Consider the following 17,723-nt stretch of genomic DNA (forward strand, 5'->3'; position numbering starts at 1 on the left):
TCACAAAGCAAATGCCAGATATTTAATGAGTCTGCCTGTTGTTTAGGCTGCCATCTACTAAATGACTTCATCAGGAGACAAGACTTGCTAGAATCTAGGTGGTTTACGGCCTCTGTATGTATTGTATTGTCACGTGTCCACCACAGTAGAGTGACGCTAACCAAAAATTGCTATTAAAACTGAGATGCATGCAGAAGGTTTCTACACTCACATCCTTCCTTTGGCGTTTCCTTGATGTGAATTAACATTAAGAAGCCATCTGATCGCGTGTTGTGAGAACAATAATGGCAGCAGGTGGTTTCTGAGAAACTCTCTGTAATGCTTCACCAGTGTGACGTGGCCTTACTGTGGAATTAACCCCTGCTTTAGCCATGCAGTCCCAGGCACCATTCACTGGGCTTGGGAATCAACCATGTGTGGGCCAACGATGAGACGAAGAACTGATGAACAGTGAGACACAGACAGATCAATAATCCCTGCTAATCCAGAATCCCATTAACAGCAACAACAATAGGCAACAAATGTTACTTTTCTAGACTTTTATTGATCCATCTTAGACTTAAATAATTTGTATTTGTGCTAAACCTGACCAGTGACATTACGTATGTAGTCTTTTGTTGTTGTACCACTATCCTCATGATTTCTGACTCCGGTAAACCAGTAAAGAGTGCCGTGTGTAAAGCACAATACATTTTGTGTTTACAGGCCTGTTTGTTGACCAAACAGCTTGTTCTCATTACTGTGCTCAGGCCTAGGTGAACAAGACTTGCTTGTATGTTGGTTAGCAGGGGGAGACGACAGATGCTTTTCATTAGATAGATCAGCGGCGGCAACTATCCTGTGTAATTTATCTGTTTTTGTGTCAGGGTAAATAAGAAAGAAGAAGGGGCTCTTGCTGGTGCTGGTCTGTGTTTGTGTGCGAATGAGCTCGTGTGAGTGTGTTGGAGAGCATCTTGGCCTCCTCAACAGCTAATCTCTTTCCAGTTAGCTAAGAGTTCTGGGATGAAGGGTTTTTATTTTGTAGCAGAGGCTGCAAGAGGCCAGCAAAGAGACGCATGTTCCCTGAGAAACCAAGACATCTGTTGTCTGTGAGAAGAGAGCGCAGGGAGGAGAGCAGGGATTGAGTGGTCCCTACAGTCCTGTCCACGCCGGCAGCAGCTACACTGCTGACTAATTGGTAAGAGGCCTATGCGTGAGCAAGTGAAGGAGGGGTGTCTGGGTGGCAAGCCAAAGAGGAAGGAGGACAGGCCACCTCATTCCCACAGGATGAGGAAAAAAGAAAAGAAAAAAAGGAAAGCGGCAACCAAATACAGAAAGGGACAGGAGTAATGGCTGTTTCCCCTCTTCCTCCCCTGTCTCACCCTCCTTCCCTTCCCTCTGTAGCCTTTCCAGACCCAGACTCCAGACTAGCCTCATCCTTGTAATTTAGATTAATTTCTTCCACATTTTCCTCAGGGATTAAACTGCATCCCACCCAGCCCTCCCCCCTCCACACACACACACACACACACACACAGCTCACCCCCCACCGTAGTTGCTTAATGCTCTCATTATTGAACTACGTTCCCCTCAGAGCCACCACCCCACCCCGCCCCCAACCTCCACACACACAAACACAGTGAGAAATGCAATACTCTGAGCTCTGATGAGTGTTGATCTTTTAATGTCATTAAATGATTCCACTGATTATATGAATGAAACAGTTATGTCTTCATTAGTGCAACATTGTCTTCATCAGAGTCAACTCATTATGCTACTTTCAAATACTGTCCTCAGATGTATTATTAAGTATTGTACTAAGCTACTTATGAAATGGCAGTAGTTATTGGCCAAAGTGGCCTGTTGTGGAGCAATCAGGAGGATTTTTCATTTAATAGTTTGAACCTCTTTTCCCTCATCATAGTTTTCTTATAAACAAAAGGGGGTCACCACTGTGGAGAGCATCACTGAATTGGACAGGAATACTGAAACGTTTGTTTCAGGGACGCTACAACAACCATTTCACAGTGAACATATGTGAGGCTGGCAGTATCCTCCAGACAAAATCTAATTTGCCATGTCTCATATCTCTGACTGCTGTAAAATACTGCACAGCGGGCAAATACCAGCACAGTTCACTCATTGAAACTCCAGGTGTGTTAGTTTAATGCCACACAGGAGCGAGTCACGCTGGGAAAAGACACGACCCAAAAGCTCCTCAAAACAACAGTAAACACCAGAACCAACATAAATCCAGGAAATTAAAGCATCACTTACATTTATTTAGCTGACACTTTTATCCAAAGCGACTTAAAATAAGTGTATTTTAACTATGTGGATACAATCCAATATTTGCAAGAATCGTGCAAGTACATCAACTTCATCAAATATGCTGAACTGCTTCATTTCACTGCTACATTTAGAAACAATGAGAACGGTTTCTTTTATTGTTTTTACTTTTTATGCATTTTTAAAATGCGTCTATTAATTGCATTTTCCTCTTTCTGCCAAATCGCCCTGCATGGCATCCCTTGTTGTGCAGTTAACACCAACTGCTGGCCTGGAGGAGATGTACGAGTCTCAGAGAAGCCAGACGTGCACGTCTTTGAAAAGCCTCTTAAAACACTTTTGTTTTCTTTGGCTTTCTCTTCATTTGGTGAGCTGTACTGAATTCCGCTTCATTGTATATAATGTCGTCTATCTCTTTTATCTCCCCCTTTCCCATTTTATTCTTCCTGAAAAGCACTTTGTAACGTCTATTTTGAAAAGTGCTATATAGTTAGTCAGTTACTGTATGTTAATGAATGTGTCATGTACATACAAGTGCCCAGCCCACGAGGCTTCATAGGGCACCAAATACTATTTGAGATGCGAAACAAGAAGCAAAGCACCTTGTCATCTGTCCCGAACTGATAAATAAAATCATGTGAAATATGAAACTCATCAGAAATTAAAGGCATTTTACCAAAAAGTGTCAGTAAGTTTGTTTATTATCATTTTGGAAATCTGTGTTGTGTGTGTTGCAATTGTCAGAGAAAAACAACAACAAAAGACAGGCAATCCTTAAATCTTAAGTATTTATTGCTCTTAAATAATTAGAAATAAAACAAAAAAAAAGGACATCCTTTTCAATCTTCCTTAAATCACATAACAAAGTCTTCTCTTTCAATTAACATTTTCTATACCATTGTCTGTTTCTATAACTAATAGTACTGTATCTGAATTTAACTTTGCACACAGAGATTTTTGGTTGAATTATAATCATTATATAAATAAGTTTTCTTTCTTGCAAGGTAGAGAGCCAAATGCCTACAAATGGAGTCTCTATCCACTTTTTTCACTTGTCAGAGAGGAGCAGCTGACAATGAGTTAAGCTGAACAAGAACATTTTGGGATTGCTACACATATTTTGAATTCGAGTGATCATCTGCTTCCTGTGTTTGCTGAGCTGGGAATGACTTGACCCCGACTCCTGATTTACACATGAGGATAGACTGTCGTCGGTATGACTTGTCGCTTGTGACATGGGATGTTAAGACTATGGTTTAACTCATAAAGTGGTTTCAGTGGTTGGGAACTGCAACCAAGCGATTAGTCTGACTGCAAATGAGCCTTAATGTACAACAGATTTCAAACGCAGTTGTTGGAGGGAAGTAGTTGGACTCAATGGAAGAGGTGAAAGTAAAGTGCTAAGTATCTGGGAACATGTTGGGCAAAATGCTGTGAACCGTGAAGAGGTTTATATATTTTCTCTGCCTTGATGTCCCTACCTTGATTTTTCAGCTTTGATAAGTTGATAAAATGTCTTTGAACAGCTGTCATTTTAGTGCTTAAAGTAATAAAATAATAAAAAAATAAAATAAAATCTAGTCACATTGAAATGAGAGTTTAAAAAATCAAGTTTCTATTTTTGCAGCATTTTTCCTCTTTCCTAACTGCTTTGTCATGTGACTTGCCGTGACCTACATAGAAAGGTCATTCAGTCAGAGCTGGCATGAAATACGACTACAGTTCAGTGAATCTGGAGTTGACAAGTAGCCCTGGGCATCCTAATGACATCAAAAGATTATATTAGCACGTCAGATATAATCTCTGAAAATAAAAGAAGTATATGAGTTTCTTCTTCTTTTTTTGTCATTAAAGAAGAAGACAGAGGTAACAGGTAAGCCCAACAAGTCTATGCTCGCCTCCTTTTCCCAGCTTTATTAGGTGTGTCAGAGGTGAATTACTCATACTGTCTCACTGTTGAGAGGAAAATGTTTGTCCAGTTACCATGTTGTGTTTTGGAAAACATGTGATAAGCAATGACACATTAAACAGGTGCATTGTGGTCTGATTCAAATTTTCTGGTAGGATTTAATAATCACAGATGTTCATGTTTTTCCACCTCATACATTTTTAACCATACTTGCATACCTGGTTTACCTTGACTGATACTTAAACTGACAGTCGTCTGTGTCCAACTTTAGATTGGACACTTTAGATACTCATCTGACAAGCTCTGACTCACTCGCTCAGAGCGGATCTCCTCTGCTGCCAATAAAGGTGAGGAAAGGTAATGGGACATGTGTGTGTTTAGTGGCTCACGGCTGCTAAAACAAAAGCCCTGCGATGTGACTCTCTGACAGAGAGTCAATATGAAAGAGAGCCGAGAGAGAAGGGACGGGGTGAATAATCTCCAATCAAAGCCTCAGACACAGGGAGGTGTTGTCTCAACCGTGTTCAACCGGTCATCAAAGACACTCAGAATCCACCTCCTCTGTCTCCCTCCACCAGCCTTCGTCAATAGCTCCCTCTCCTTTTATACCACCTCCTCCTCCTCCTCCCATTATCTACACCCTCAGCGCACAAGCTAACACGAGTAACTGAAGGCAGTTAAAGTCAACCGCTGTGAGGGCAGTGAGCCACCAGGTTGACAGGTCTGGTTAAACAGGTTCTGAGGGGAGAGGCTGATACTTGTTTAACTGCTAGGTATGGCACACTGCTGCAGCTGCTGATGCCTCTCTAACATGTAGCCTGGCCGTTGTGAACCACTGGTTTCACCTATGGACCTCCAAAGCAGGATCTATGGTTAACGCAGCGCATATGAGGACAAATGTCGTCGCTATATATTCTTGTGGATTACATAGTAATCATGAATGCAGCTACGCGTCCAATGTTCAGATGTGTTTCAATCGACACAGGTTTGGTGTTACTATGGTTCAGACACTTGGCAATAAGCTCCTGGAACATATAAACACACACACCAGATGAATCAGCAGTGACTGGCTAGGCGAGTGATGATTAAGCAACCTTGCGCCACATGTAAATCCCATCTGCAGTTTTGCACCGCTTCTTTTTCTCACAGACGTCATAAGGAATTGTCATCTGCAGTGTGAAACTTGCAGTGCCACATTTCCATAGATGAAATAACACCTTGACACTAAAGGCAAATCAACACTTCAGGTGGCAGCACACCTTGGAGCAGGAAATAGACAAGAAAGAGGAAATGTCAGTGAGCAGGAGACGCACCAGTGCGCATGCGCCGACCGTGCATGCAGCCTGTTACAGTCGCTCCTGTTTGTTTTCTTGTTTTTTCTTACTTTTCTCCTTTATTCCTTATTTAACTCAGTACTTTTTTTTAAAGTACTGACTTCTTGAAGTTGTGCCCTCTCCAAACATGTTGGTGGAGAGAGTTCTGGTACTTTTTTTGACTCTGGAATTACTTTCATTTTTCTGTACAATTTCCCCCCCGGGGATCAATAAAGTATTTCTGACTACAGCAAGCTCAGGAGGAGAGGATGTTAAGTGATGGGCTCTTAGAACAATCTATTCAGTGTGTGTCAATAGTTTAAACATAAACAAGCCATTTGTCTGCTCTCAGTTGTGCATCTTTGTTCATCACATGATGTATTTTTGAGGTCTCTGCCTTCACTGAGCCACACAGCCTATTTGTGAAGCTAAGTGAGAGCAGATAATGATGGCTACTGTTCCCATTAGTTTGGGGATTTTCTCTTTGCTGTTTATTAATAGGAAAACCTTCCAACACATGATTTAACCATCATCTGTGAAATACTGCTGAAAAGGAGGCTGCAGAACAATAGTGCACCAAAAAGTGTGTGTGTGTGAGTGTGTTTGTGTGGCCTAGGCAACATCACTGACTCACTGAATCAGTCTTTCATTTCATTTTTTTTATTTTTCCTGAAACTTTGAAACAGTTTTTTTTTTTGTTTGTTTTTACATATTTTCAAAAAAGTATATCATGCCCACTTCCTAACCTCTACTCGATAAAAAACTAACCCATTTATAAAAGTTGAACACATCATGATAAAAAGTGAAACCATACACCAGAATGATACCATTATTTACACAAGCCCATTAAATTACAACATAAATTAGAAAATATTTACATCCAGGACAAGACACTGGATAAAATTCTATGTTTGGAATTTAATGTCAAATTAAAAACATTTTTAAAGAAAGAAATATATACATTTACACACATTCTCACAACATACATACACTCTGGCAGGACTGAACTGGTTTAGTAGGTAGATGGTAACTTGGGATTTTTAAATACTAAGAATGATGAATACCTAACACAAAAATAAAGTGTTCTTGCTGCCAGGTTTAAAAGATAGAGTAACAATGGAAGCATTGCTATGCCTGTAATCCACATGAACACTGAAGAGGCTTTCTGACCAAACACAGGCTGACAAACCAAAAATCGTCTTTTCTCAGTCAGGCCTACATAAGATTCAAATCATCTCTTGCGAACAAAGCACAATAACACTGGAGCCATTTTGAAGTGGTTGTACAAATCAAGCACAGCAAAAAAAAAATGAAGTGGATTTTCTTCTCTCTCTTTCTCATATAAAAAAAATGTCCTTTGCAAGTCCATTGAGACACAGGAAATCAGTGGATTTGCCTCCAGACAGAGGGGGGGTGGGGGGCTGAGAGGAATTCACAGCCACAGCAACTCATCTTGAAATGATGTCCTCTAGGGAGAGAAAAACAGTATGCACTTTGTTCTTTTCCTCCTCTTGTCAACAGAGTGCAGGTCCCATGGTTGTAGCATCAGCACATTGACAACTGTATGGAACTGCATAGTGGTTAGTATGATATGGTGTGTATCACACCCTCACAAGGTGGGCTCCCATTAGGACCAGTTCACCATAGGTGCCAACACATGACGACTGATTTGCAGCCAGTTGTGACAAGTTCTTAGAAATCATCAACTTCTCAAAAAATATGATATAAATTCAATAGTGCGAGTACACACACACACACACACACACACACACAAATTCAGCTCTCAAAATGACAATACTTATCAATCAATATTGATTTGGAAAAAAGTCCAAAAGGGTCAGACAGGGTGGCAAGATTAAGGGACTCAGGGGTTTTCAAGTTCATAAGGATTCTCCATTGAGCTCTCATTTCCTGTGCTTGTCCATTTTGTCGGTAGATTTGCTTCCACTGTCTGAGGACCCCTGGGTGTCGCTACCAGAGCTCAGGTACATCTTGTCCACTTGTTTGAGCGCCTCGTTCAGGTAGTTCTGAAGGGAGGTCATGGCGGCGCAGATAGCCGGAGAGCCAAAGCCATGAGTGATGAGGCTGAAGTGGGTCAGGCAGCCCTGGATTCCAGGCTCCATGATGGGGGCCGGCCGAGAGTTTCCAAGAGGTGAGCGGTCCTGAGTAAGCAGGTCGGTGAACTCCTTGCAGATTTGCCTGAAGGTAGAAAACCAGGATGATTTAGGAAGAGGGAAAATACATAAATACATTAACTACATTTAATGTTTCATTGTGATCTGAGAACAAAGTCTGCAGGAAATTCAATCCGCATATTACTATGAAGCCTAAGATAATGTTCTAGATATGTTAGCTTGCTACATCCTACTTTGCCAGTGGTGTATTTCTGTGCAAAAAAAAAAGAAAAGGCAACCATCCAGAAAAGGACACTTACTTGGCAGCAAGGAGCATGTTCTTGCGAGAGTTAACCTCGTTGCGTTCCACGTGCGGCCTGCCCAGGTATTCAGCAATTGCCTTTGCAGGGAACTCTGTCTCACACACGTAACCGAAGTCTCTTGCTAAATGAACAGCTTCACCTAAGAGAAGAAGAAGAAAACAGACCTTGTAAGAGAAAAGAAAAAGTCTAAGACAGCACTGAAGTTGACACTTGGCTCTTGCTCTCAAACCAAGACTGTATATTTATGAAAGATTAAAGATTATTTTTATTTACACACTGGGCAAAGATCAAATGGTAAGCTGGCCGGCCTCAGCAATTTATCAATTTGAAGCATTACACTAGCTGCCCCATTCTGGACCTGATGCACACGAGCATCAAGACACATGAAGTGAAGCAGTTGAACTACAGAATAATCAGCTGTGCTCAGTCTCCTAGCTTGGGGGAACAAGAGCTAGTGAGATGAATATATTTCCGTCTTGAGGGTGGTTTGACTTGCACGCTCATAATGGGCTTATGTGGATAAATGCTAGCAGAGAGTGCCCACGGCACCAGCAGCACCGCTTATTGATAGATACGCACATCACTTGAGGACACGGGCAGCTATTCAGAAGCACAAGCTTTAAGGTCAGCAGGCCCTCCTGGCGAGCCGCACACAAGATAACAAGGCTTAATTCAGCTTTGAAGGTCTCTAAATAACACAAGCCTCCAGTCATTCTCCTGCACAGAATCATCAGCCCATTTATGAAAATTAGGCGCGTAGGGAACAAGAGAGGAAAAAATATTCTACCTTAGCCCGCGGCAGGTAGATGTGATTAAAGTGATAACGTGTTCATGGCGAAGAGTCCCTGTCTGGCTGAGGTATGACTGAGGATGTTGTTTTAGAATTCAAGGCATTGACAAGGGAAGATGAAGGTGTCGCGTTGTGTCATCACTATAACTACGCTACTCCCTGAAATTAAATAACTGAAGATCTGTGGCTATGTTACAAGATGCCAACATTTAAAGGAAGAATACATCAGACAATGTATAGCTTACTGTGCACAGTCTAATACAAAATAATACAATCATAAAAGTGATAGAACTGGTGCTGATGCAGACACTCACTAAACTGAAAATATCAAAGACTGAGCTGAAAAGGATTTTTTCATAGCTCAAGACTGAGGACAACCAGCTTGCCAACCCAAGGGACAACTAATGTGCAACTGAAAGCCGGGCAAATGAAACAAAGTTCTCGAAGAAATAAAACTTTGCGCCATTCACATTGTATTTATATATTGGAGCATTTCAGCAATGAATGTTTGGAGAATAGCATAAGATACTGCACGGCTCTTAAACCGCACATACTATGTGAATAAGACTGACGTTTGGAAACTATTAGAACGACATTCCAGCCACTGCAAACAACAATTAAACCTGAGAAGGTGTTATGCACTACTGAGTGACATGTCATACCTTCTACTAGTGAGGTAAGTAGAGTGACATTGGCGGCCTTCCTTCTTCCTGCAGGCAGGTTGAGCCCAATCTTATCCAGCTTTTCTCTCAGAGAACGACCTCCATTTTTTGACTTGGCTCTGCAGAAGGAGAACAAAACAAATACATATAAGTCTACAGTTGTGAAGTAATTCAGACATATAATGCAAGATTACAACTTTTCTCACGCAATGTGTTAAAGTTTGTAAAATAATTGTTCATGGAGGATTGAGAAATTAATATGGCATTTGCCAATCTCTTCACACATCATCATGATTATTTTCCTTTGATTAGTATCTGCTTAAGGACATTTAACCCATAAATGAGGAGGAACAAACAGATTAGATATGTATAATTATTGTGCTTTCACCTAAGATCAAGAGACTGCAGAACATAGTGCAAAAATCGCCTGTCAGAGGAGGCCTTGCACTCACTCCTGCGGTCGGCCTCATTGTGCACTCCTGATGACAAATAAATCACACAAACAGGCTCTTCTGACCCAAAAAAACACACAGACACAATTGATGCCTCCACTCCACAGAAATCCCTCATACACGCGTTTGCAGAAACACTTAAACTCCCCACTTGCCATGGCCGATTCAGTTTTCCGCATGACTGGCGGGCAAGCACTCCCTCTCCGTGGCGGGTGAGAGAGGGAGCATCTTTAGGGAGGCATGTGTGTGTGAGTGCCCCCACCCCTTCATCCCCTTCTCCCCCCTGTCCCTCTGCTAACGATCCCCCTCCTATTGCTATATGACCTACTTAAAAATGTCTGCATGTGTTGATGTGTGTGTGTGTGTGTGTTGTGTGTGTGCATGTCAGCATTAACACATGCACATGGGAAGTGGCAAACGTGCACTCCAAGCACAAAATGCTCCAGTCAGGAGGGTTGAATGCATACTGTAACCTCGCAGTCCCTCAACAGACTGCCACACTAACATATGTGCCATAAGGTCAACTGCTCTGCCAATGCTGCAGCCACTGACAAACACACAAATACACACACAAAAAAACACACCCACAGAGTCTTTAGATTGGTACTAACTGTGTTGATGTAACCTATCCCCAGAGGAAGCAGAGAACCAAAATTGCAGACCACACAAAGAATGTCACGAACCTTACGCAAAAAACTGATGAGCCAGAGTAACTGAGCCAAGCTGAGCTTTTAGAAAAGCCTTTCCCATGGGCTGCTGAGCTTTAGTCTACAGATCACTAGAGCTGGAACTCCTCAGTTCAATGATTATTCATATCTGAGACAATCAGACAACCTTATCAACAGCTCACAGAGATATTCATAAAAACCAAAGATATACATTATGATGGAGTTAGTTACACTACACAATTTCAGCGCTACTGTGTTCCTGTGTTATGATTTGCAAACATAAACAGGGAAAAGTCATTAAATCCAGCCTGCTGTCATGTTGAATGAGTCTGAGCTCTGACCTGCGTAAAACCCCTCCCAGGAGTGATGCGTTGAGGCACTCAGGGGGCGACAGACGTCTCTGGACCTCGGCCACGGTAACCTTGTACTTGGATGTGGAGCTCAGCAAGGAAAGGCGGCCCGGTACAGAGCAGAATACCTCTGTGGGGTTTGATACCATGCCCAGCAGGGACTCTTTCTGGAAAGGAAGACCCAGTGCGTTGCCTTTGGGTAGAGTGACAGGTCCTGGAGGTGAGGGAAAAAAACAGTGGGTAAGCTGAAGAGTGAAACAGTACAAAGAGAAAAGAAGAAAAAAAAAGATCTGGTTGTACAATAGGATTTGTTTATATATGCACTTTTCCTGTGTATGCACATAAGCTCTAATCATCATAATCCTTTCTGTGCAACAGAGAATCTGTGTTTTCTTTTACATAATCACAAGGAAGAGTGTGTATGCAGCTCTGCACGACTGAGAAAACCAGTGTCTGCTGTAGGAAACTATACAAGAGACAACTACTGAGGACTTTAGAAATATTGTGTTGTTCCAAACATTGGATGCCTGATGATTAAACGGCTAAAATGCCCTCATGCCAAACACCATCCACAAACAGGTACACACATACAGACTGCCCCTCATATAAGTCGCAGATACACCTCAGTACTGTTTATTATTTGGTCTCACAGGCTCTTGGTATTCTAGACATTGTGTGTGTTTTTTTATGCTGGTTCTAAGGTCAGACGAAATTTTTAACCCCCCACAAAAGCACTGACAGGCATCGGACAAACAAAACAGTACAGCACACTACAAAACATAGCTATCTTCATCCTCACCCGCAAGAATGCCCCCCTGATAATAAGTCCTCTGTAAGCGATCAAGGTTCCTGCCACCTCGCAGTCCTAATACTGAGACAGAAATCACAGAGTCACATGAGTACTTTAAGGCTCCTCTGGGGCACATGGCTGGGAATGACATGCCATTGTTTACAAGTGGAAAACCTAGATTGCCCATAGCGTGCCCTTGAGCATGGGAACAATATAATGAGCCACCACTGATTTCCGTAACAAATGGAGACCGGTTGGTTTATTGTGCTGTGCAAATGGCTTTCTGCTTGTTATCGTGCATCGTAATATTGGAACACTTTCGGGTATTGCTTTCGAAAAAAACAAACAAACACTGTATTCACTGTACAATATCTCGTAAATGTCATCGAATTAACCACACCACTGTGTTATATAGTCAGACATAAGAATGGGAAACTAAAGCATGAGACTTATACTTTCAAATGAAAGGTAAAACCTGTCTTTATATAATTAGATATTATATCACAGTTTTATAGATTTTTACAGAATATAAAGAATCTATCTATCTTTCTATTTGCCTATGTACGGTTCGAATAAGTATGGAAAGCTAAGCAGCAGAACAATGTTGCTCAAGCTGAGCTTTCTCTGACTCAAAGTCTGTTTAATGGAGGCCTGATGACAAAACAGCGGGAATAGGTTCTCCCTCAAAACAGTTCATGTCCCAACAAATTACTAAACTGTCCTTCACATGCAAGCCTAATGCCACACCCCGCCAAAAGCTGGTTCTGCAGAGCCAAACAGTGCTTCAAGATCAACTCATAATTTCCTGTTAATGTGAACTGAAAAGAGCTGCAATTGCAAGCTTAACCAGCCTAAAGATGATCCAAAGCTTTCCTCTTCTCTCACAGTCAACACCGAGGTTGTCAGATTGCTCAATTTTCATGTCTTGTCAATAGCCTGTCGTTTTTTGAAAAGGGATCAGTTCTTTCCCACTGGGCATCCATTCAAGCACCTTCACCAACAGAATAGGCTGAGGATCATATCAAGCTTAGATAAGTGCATCTCATGGCTATGAGGATTATCAGTGTATGCAGTGCAAGTACAAATACAAGACTCCTCCTTTGCCGCACTCTCGCACTGAGTGCCCTGACATGCCACTATAGAAGTAATTGTTATGACAATTCCAAGTATGTGGAGAGCAAAAGAAAATACGATGCTTACAGTAAATTTCCAGCCCTTGCCAGTAATTAGTGCATCTTTATTTGGTTGTACAAAGGCACATGTACCCCAGGCAGCATTTTCCAAAACTTTTTTCCCCTTTTCTTTCAAATCGACAGAGCTGTGGTTCTTCGGCACTAAAAGGTAACATTAGTCACAAACGTGGAGTAAAGCTCACCTTTTTTGATGACTGTCTGATCTGCCATAATAATACTGTGGTCATCTACATGCTGATAAAAAAAAAAGAACAGAAGCAGCAGTAAGAAATCATGTGCATTGTTGGAAAAACACTGCTGGAAAAAAAAGGTGAAATTAATTTCTGTCAAAACATTCAACATCTGTCTAAATGGCTTAATATGGCTGTACTATTCCAATGTGTTAATAATGGTGACCTTTGGTTGCATTTTAATCTCCTATGTGATCAAAATAATGTCCCTATTTGACAAGGGACAAGTTAAGAAATTAACTTTAGCTTTATTGTCTGCTTGGATGGTGTCCTAACATGTATTATTTGGCTACCTGTGTCAGCAAGTGAACTCAAGCCATGAGGCATGCACGCATGCACGCACACCTCAGCGACGTTCACACACCTTAAAGTGTAATTTCAAGTATCCATCGCAATCAAATCCACTCACTTGAACATCCTCCAGTCCGTGCCCCATGTCGTGCATCCCCATGTTATCACCAATAACCGACGACTCTATGCTGTGCGGGTGTGGGGGCAGCAGCTCCGGCCGGCGGAACCCTTCCCTCCTCACCCCGGACGAGCCTCCCTCCAGGCCCAAGATCTGACTCGCCAGCCCGCTCCTACCGTGCGCGACGAGCCCATCCTGGCCCTGCCGGCCGGGCCACGCCTGCTGCTGGTTCGACGACGGCGACTGGTGTATGGAGTTGATGTTGAAAGGGTCGCCGAGGTGGGAGTAAGGGTCACTGGACTGCGGGTAGGAGATGGGCTGGTAGGGAGGCGGGAAGTACGGGGGCTGGAAGTCCGAACTGGCCGAGTGTGAGAGAGAGGGAGACGGGCTGTAGAGGTGCTGACTGACCGCTGGCAGGTGAGGCAGCCGGGGGTTCCCATTGCTGTTGCCGTCGTGCCTTTCCTGAGGGACGGAAGAGACAATGTGAGAGATGACAACAAGGTGGCAGGTAGTGGTGACATTTGTCCCTCAAGGGAATCAGGTGTCTGTTACCCACCGGCATGATGTCCAGCGGAGATAAAGGCTGAGAGAAGAGCGTGAATATATTTACACTAAAAATGTATTATTAATGTAGGCTGTATTTTATTATCATTCTTTAGCGTTTTGTTAATACAATTAAATAAAACTGGTTATTGAAATCATTAACCATGAAATCATAAAATGTTGTCACGTGTTAATAATGACCCAAATGAATAATTACGTGGCGTAATAAATTCGCCTACGCTTCTTTTGGAAAATAAATGTTTTTAAAATTATCATCATGGCTATTATAATTATTATTATTATCAGCTATATCACTGTTGTTGTTGTTGTTATTCTAGAAATAATTGATATGCATTTATTCTGGAAATTGCAGTTGTTGGCGTCTCTCAACTTTTTTTCAAAATGGACTTTTTAGCAGTTTCTGTCCCCGTGTTGTCGTCTGTTATGCTGACTTGCATTTTATTTCCCCTTGTCTGATTTTATCACGATCATTAGCATATGATAATAATCAAACCATGGTCGCTCTTGTCTATGAGTGGCAAACTTTTGTTCGATGTCAATCAAAAGGAACTTTCCACTCTTTTTGCATCTCTGTCGAAACTCACCTCACAGTCATCCTCGTATTTCACGTTGTCTGCTAGTTTCCACAACATTCTGACAGAGAAAAACGGCTCTCCGTTACAAAGAAAAAAGAATAAAAGAAAAAGCAAAAAATATTGCCGCCTGCGAGTTAATCCAGGTATGAATAAATTAAGGGCTTCCTGGTGATCATGAACCCAGTTGTTCTTCTGCTGCGGCGAAGAGGCGAAGTTGCGGGTGAAGGCTGAAGGGGCGAACTGACCGACCGAGTGACTATCCAACCGCAGATATGAGTTTCCACAGCCACTGTGAGAGAAAAGAATCGCTGTCGAGCAATACTTCCCCCTCTCCGGCCAATGTGCTCTGTAGTTCTGTTGTGGCACTGGGCGAAAACTGTGCATATAAGAAACTTGACTCCCTCTTATGGACAAAACAGCGACGTTCAGTCTTAATGGCGCATCCAGGAGCACTGTACTATATCTGCACAGCCGCCCCGAGTGGGCGTCACCCTGCCCGATGATGTCAGTGAAAAGGGAAAATGAAAATATTGCTGATTGGCGGGACAAAGGTCCAATCAGAATTCTGTCCGTATGTACAGTGCCAGACACTTAAACCTCATGGACTTCACTATAGACAACTTTTCCTGGCGTACGCGGAGTGAAGTCTCTCACCACCGACTAGTTTGTTTTTATCTCCTCGAGGCCCATAAGTAGCTTGAAGACAGGGCTTTGGAATGTGTAGGAGGACAACTGTAGGCTCTGTTTTAGGGTAATATTCCGTATAAACACACTGGTTAAAGAAGAGATTCAAAGTTATCGTTTTAAAATACTCCTTCAGTTATGAAGGAAACAATTTATTTTCACTTCTTGCTGAGTGAAAACGTAATATTTGTTTTCTTTAATTACGAGTCTGATACAATTTGTATATGAACCAACACAACTCGCGTTAAGTAATGTTGCAGTGACGGGTTGCTAGGTTACTGAGAGTCTCATGGTGAGGTTATGACGCTCAGTGGAATGCCTCTTGGCCAATCAACTTGCTCGGTTCGAGATGTTCTAGAATTTTGATGGTGTTCTTAACAATTCGTTGGAAGAGAAGCGACATGTTCTGCTTATTGGGACTGAAACCTACATTTGTTTTCACAGATTAGTGGTGATGTTTTTCTTAAGTAGGTTGATAAAATCTATTAGTTGTATTACTGATGTTGAAATCAGCATATACCAATATAAATCATTTAATTTAGCGATTAAGTGTTTATTTGATTACACCGAATAAAGCCAAGTATTTTTTTTATCATAACCGTTGTTTTATTACTTTTATTTGTATTATTATTATTATTATTATTATTATTCGCGCTGGTCATATTCGCATTTGCATCAGAAGTATGCTATCATAGAGTAGCCTTCTGTATGCTATTTATGCATGCCACTTAACTTGACTAAATCCTTGTGGTCATCGTGTTTACCAACTGAAAATGAGCAAGATATCAAGATAACGCAGCTCTTCGATTTGAATGGCTAATAATAGGCATTCAAATGAACCCATGACATTTTAATCTCGGTGTTTCACAGTGGTGGTTAAGTGCTTGTTTCAAACCACAATAAGCCCGAGGGTTTAGCAGCATCATTCTCTCAAAACAAAACAAAAAAACTCTAAAGCTCAAAGGATCTCAACAAACAAGGCTTTCTTATTCTTAACTTCATTTACATTTTTGGTGGAGCTTTGCAACGTCCAAAACAAGGCTGCTTTGAAGCTTTGATATGCAACAAAAACCCAAAGTGAGGGCAAAAGATATTTCTTCTCTCTGTCTTTTATTAATTGTAACGACCCAACTATCCATTAGGCGATTTTATTAAGTTTTAGTCAGTTTTATTTTAGCCGTTAAACATTTTAAATTCAGCATTATAAAATATCTCCTTCCTCAACAGAAAATAATGTAGCCTACTGTATGCCCATTATTTTGAGTGATTTCGTTAATTGGTTCATTATGTGACGACTACTAAATGTCAGATTATAATTTGTGAGATTATTAGACAGACCTTTGTCTTTTAGGATAACAGCCTGTGGCGTCCGTCCAGCCACGCTGTGATGATCGGCTGTGCATGGGAACAACAGGACGTGGGCGACTGAGGATTATCTTTTTTTTTTGCGTGTTGGTCCACTGGCTTGTTGTGATGCGGAGCACAAGTGAAATGCGCGCTGATTAAATGTTATTTTACGTTGGAAGAGACACGGAGCAGACCTCAAGTCAGTTAATCACGCTTGGCCTGCCGGTGATGTTTTCAACAATCCTGATGCTCAGCTTGTCATTTTAATGACAGCCGACCTCAGTGACAACCGGCTCAGCTGATGTCAGGTGTAAAGACCAAATGGATCCAAATTAAAAATGTCACACAAATCAATCAGGGAGTTCTAGTGATTTTTCAATTAGTTTGCTTTAGATAGACTATAGCGTCAATATATAAGACGCGATATTTTAAGGCTGAATTAGGCCTATATTTTATTTATATCGCATTTTATTTATACAGAATACCAACAAATACCAGATAGCACTTTCTAAAGGTCACTATGATATACAGGTTATATTCGTCAATCACTTATATTATGTTTTATAACCTACATTATAGCTTAGCAAGAGTATGTTTGCATTAGTAAGTGGTGAGGATAGTGACTTTATATGCATTTCATTCCCTTATGATATCCTTCTGTTGCTGTAGGACTCTTTTTTTCTTATATATTATATAATTTGATAAGATAAATGCATACTATATGTTGCGGTTATGTTGTAGAAATCACGAAAGAGAACAAAACAAATAAATGCCTCGTCTGTTTCAGCGCCGATCATAAACAGCACCGCTGGTTTGTAATCCAGTAGCCTCAAACCAAATTACTCGAAGTTTTTGAGAGAATAAAGCCTCGGCCTTCTCGACATTAATCACGGGTTATTCAAAAGCGCAAACGGCGCTGAGCGATTACAAACAGGTGATTATGGTGGAAAGTAATAAAACAAATATAGGCTCAGCAGCAAAAAGCGATAAACATGATGCAGGTTGGGTTAAACTAAGTCAGCTGTAAACGGAAAATACACGAGTGAACTCACCCTCCAGTCTATCCTCTCCAGTAAAGACAT

The 17,723-nt window shown here is 41.5% G+C and overlaps 1 protein-coding gene across 4 annotated transcripts; it reads right to left on the reverse strand.

Annotated features, from left to right (window-relative positions):
- Window positions 1-6,165: 6,165 nt before the first annotated feature.
- On the reverse strand, window positions 6,166-17,723 carry tfap2c (transcription factor AP-2 gamma (activating enhancer binding protein 2 gamma)). 4 transcript variants are annotated; one of them, XM_070902310.1, is made up of 8 exons: window positions 14,620-14,885; window positions 13,472-13,933; window positions 13,015-13,066; window positions 11,649-11,720; window positions 10,841-11,063; window positions 9,380-9,498; window positions 7,925-8,066; window positions 6,166-7,689 (listed from the first exon to the last, which is right to left on the reverse strand). In XM_070902310.1, exons 1-8 carry the CDS (start codon window positions 14,665-14,667, stop codon window positions 7,395-7,397), a joined length of 1,413 nt encoding a protein of 470 aa, XP_070758411.1. In that variant the 5' UTR covers window positions 14,668-14,885; the 3' UTR covers window positions 6,166-7,394. The 4 variants fall into 4 exon arrangements, with proteins under 4 accessions (XP_070758411.1, XP_070758408.1, XP_070758410.1 ...); XM_070902307.1 differs by having other exon boundaries at window positions 10,841-11,065; window positions 11,639-11,720; window positions 14,620-14,787; XM_070902309.1 differs by lacking the exons at window positions 11,649-11,720; window positions 14,620-14,885 and adding an exon at window positions 17,694-17,723.

Source organism: Enoplosus armatus, chromosome 3, assembly GCF_043641665.1.
Source record: "Enoplosus armatus isolate fEnoArm2 chromosome 3, fEnoArm2.hap1, whole genome shotgun sequence".
In the NCBI taxonomy this organism is placed as follows: domain Eukaryota; kingdom Metazoa; phylum Chordata; class Actinopteri; order Centrarchiformes; family Enoplosidae; genus Enoplosus; species Enoplosus armatus.

What these genes read in the sequence shown, in the direction of transcription:
- tfap2c (XM_070902307.1), bottom strand. Translation starts at nt 14,667, where the DNA reads ATGTTGTGGAAACTAGCAGACAACGTGAAATACGAGGATGACTGTGAG. An exon ending in AATACGAGGATGACTGTGAG is followed by an intron (nt 13,934 to 14,619) that starts GTGAGTTTCGAC and finishes TCCGTCCCTCAG; the next exon opens with GAAAGGCACGACGGCAACAG. An exon ending in AACATGCTCCTTGCTGCCAA is followed by an intron (nt 7,690 to 7,924) that starts GTAAGTGTCCTT and finishes TTCTACCTTCAG; the next exon opens with GCAAATCTGCAAGGAGTTCA.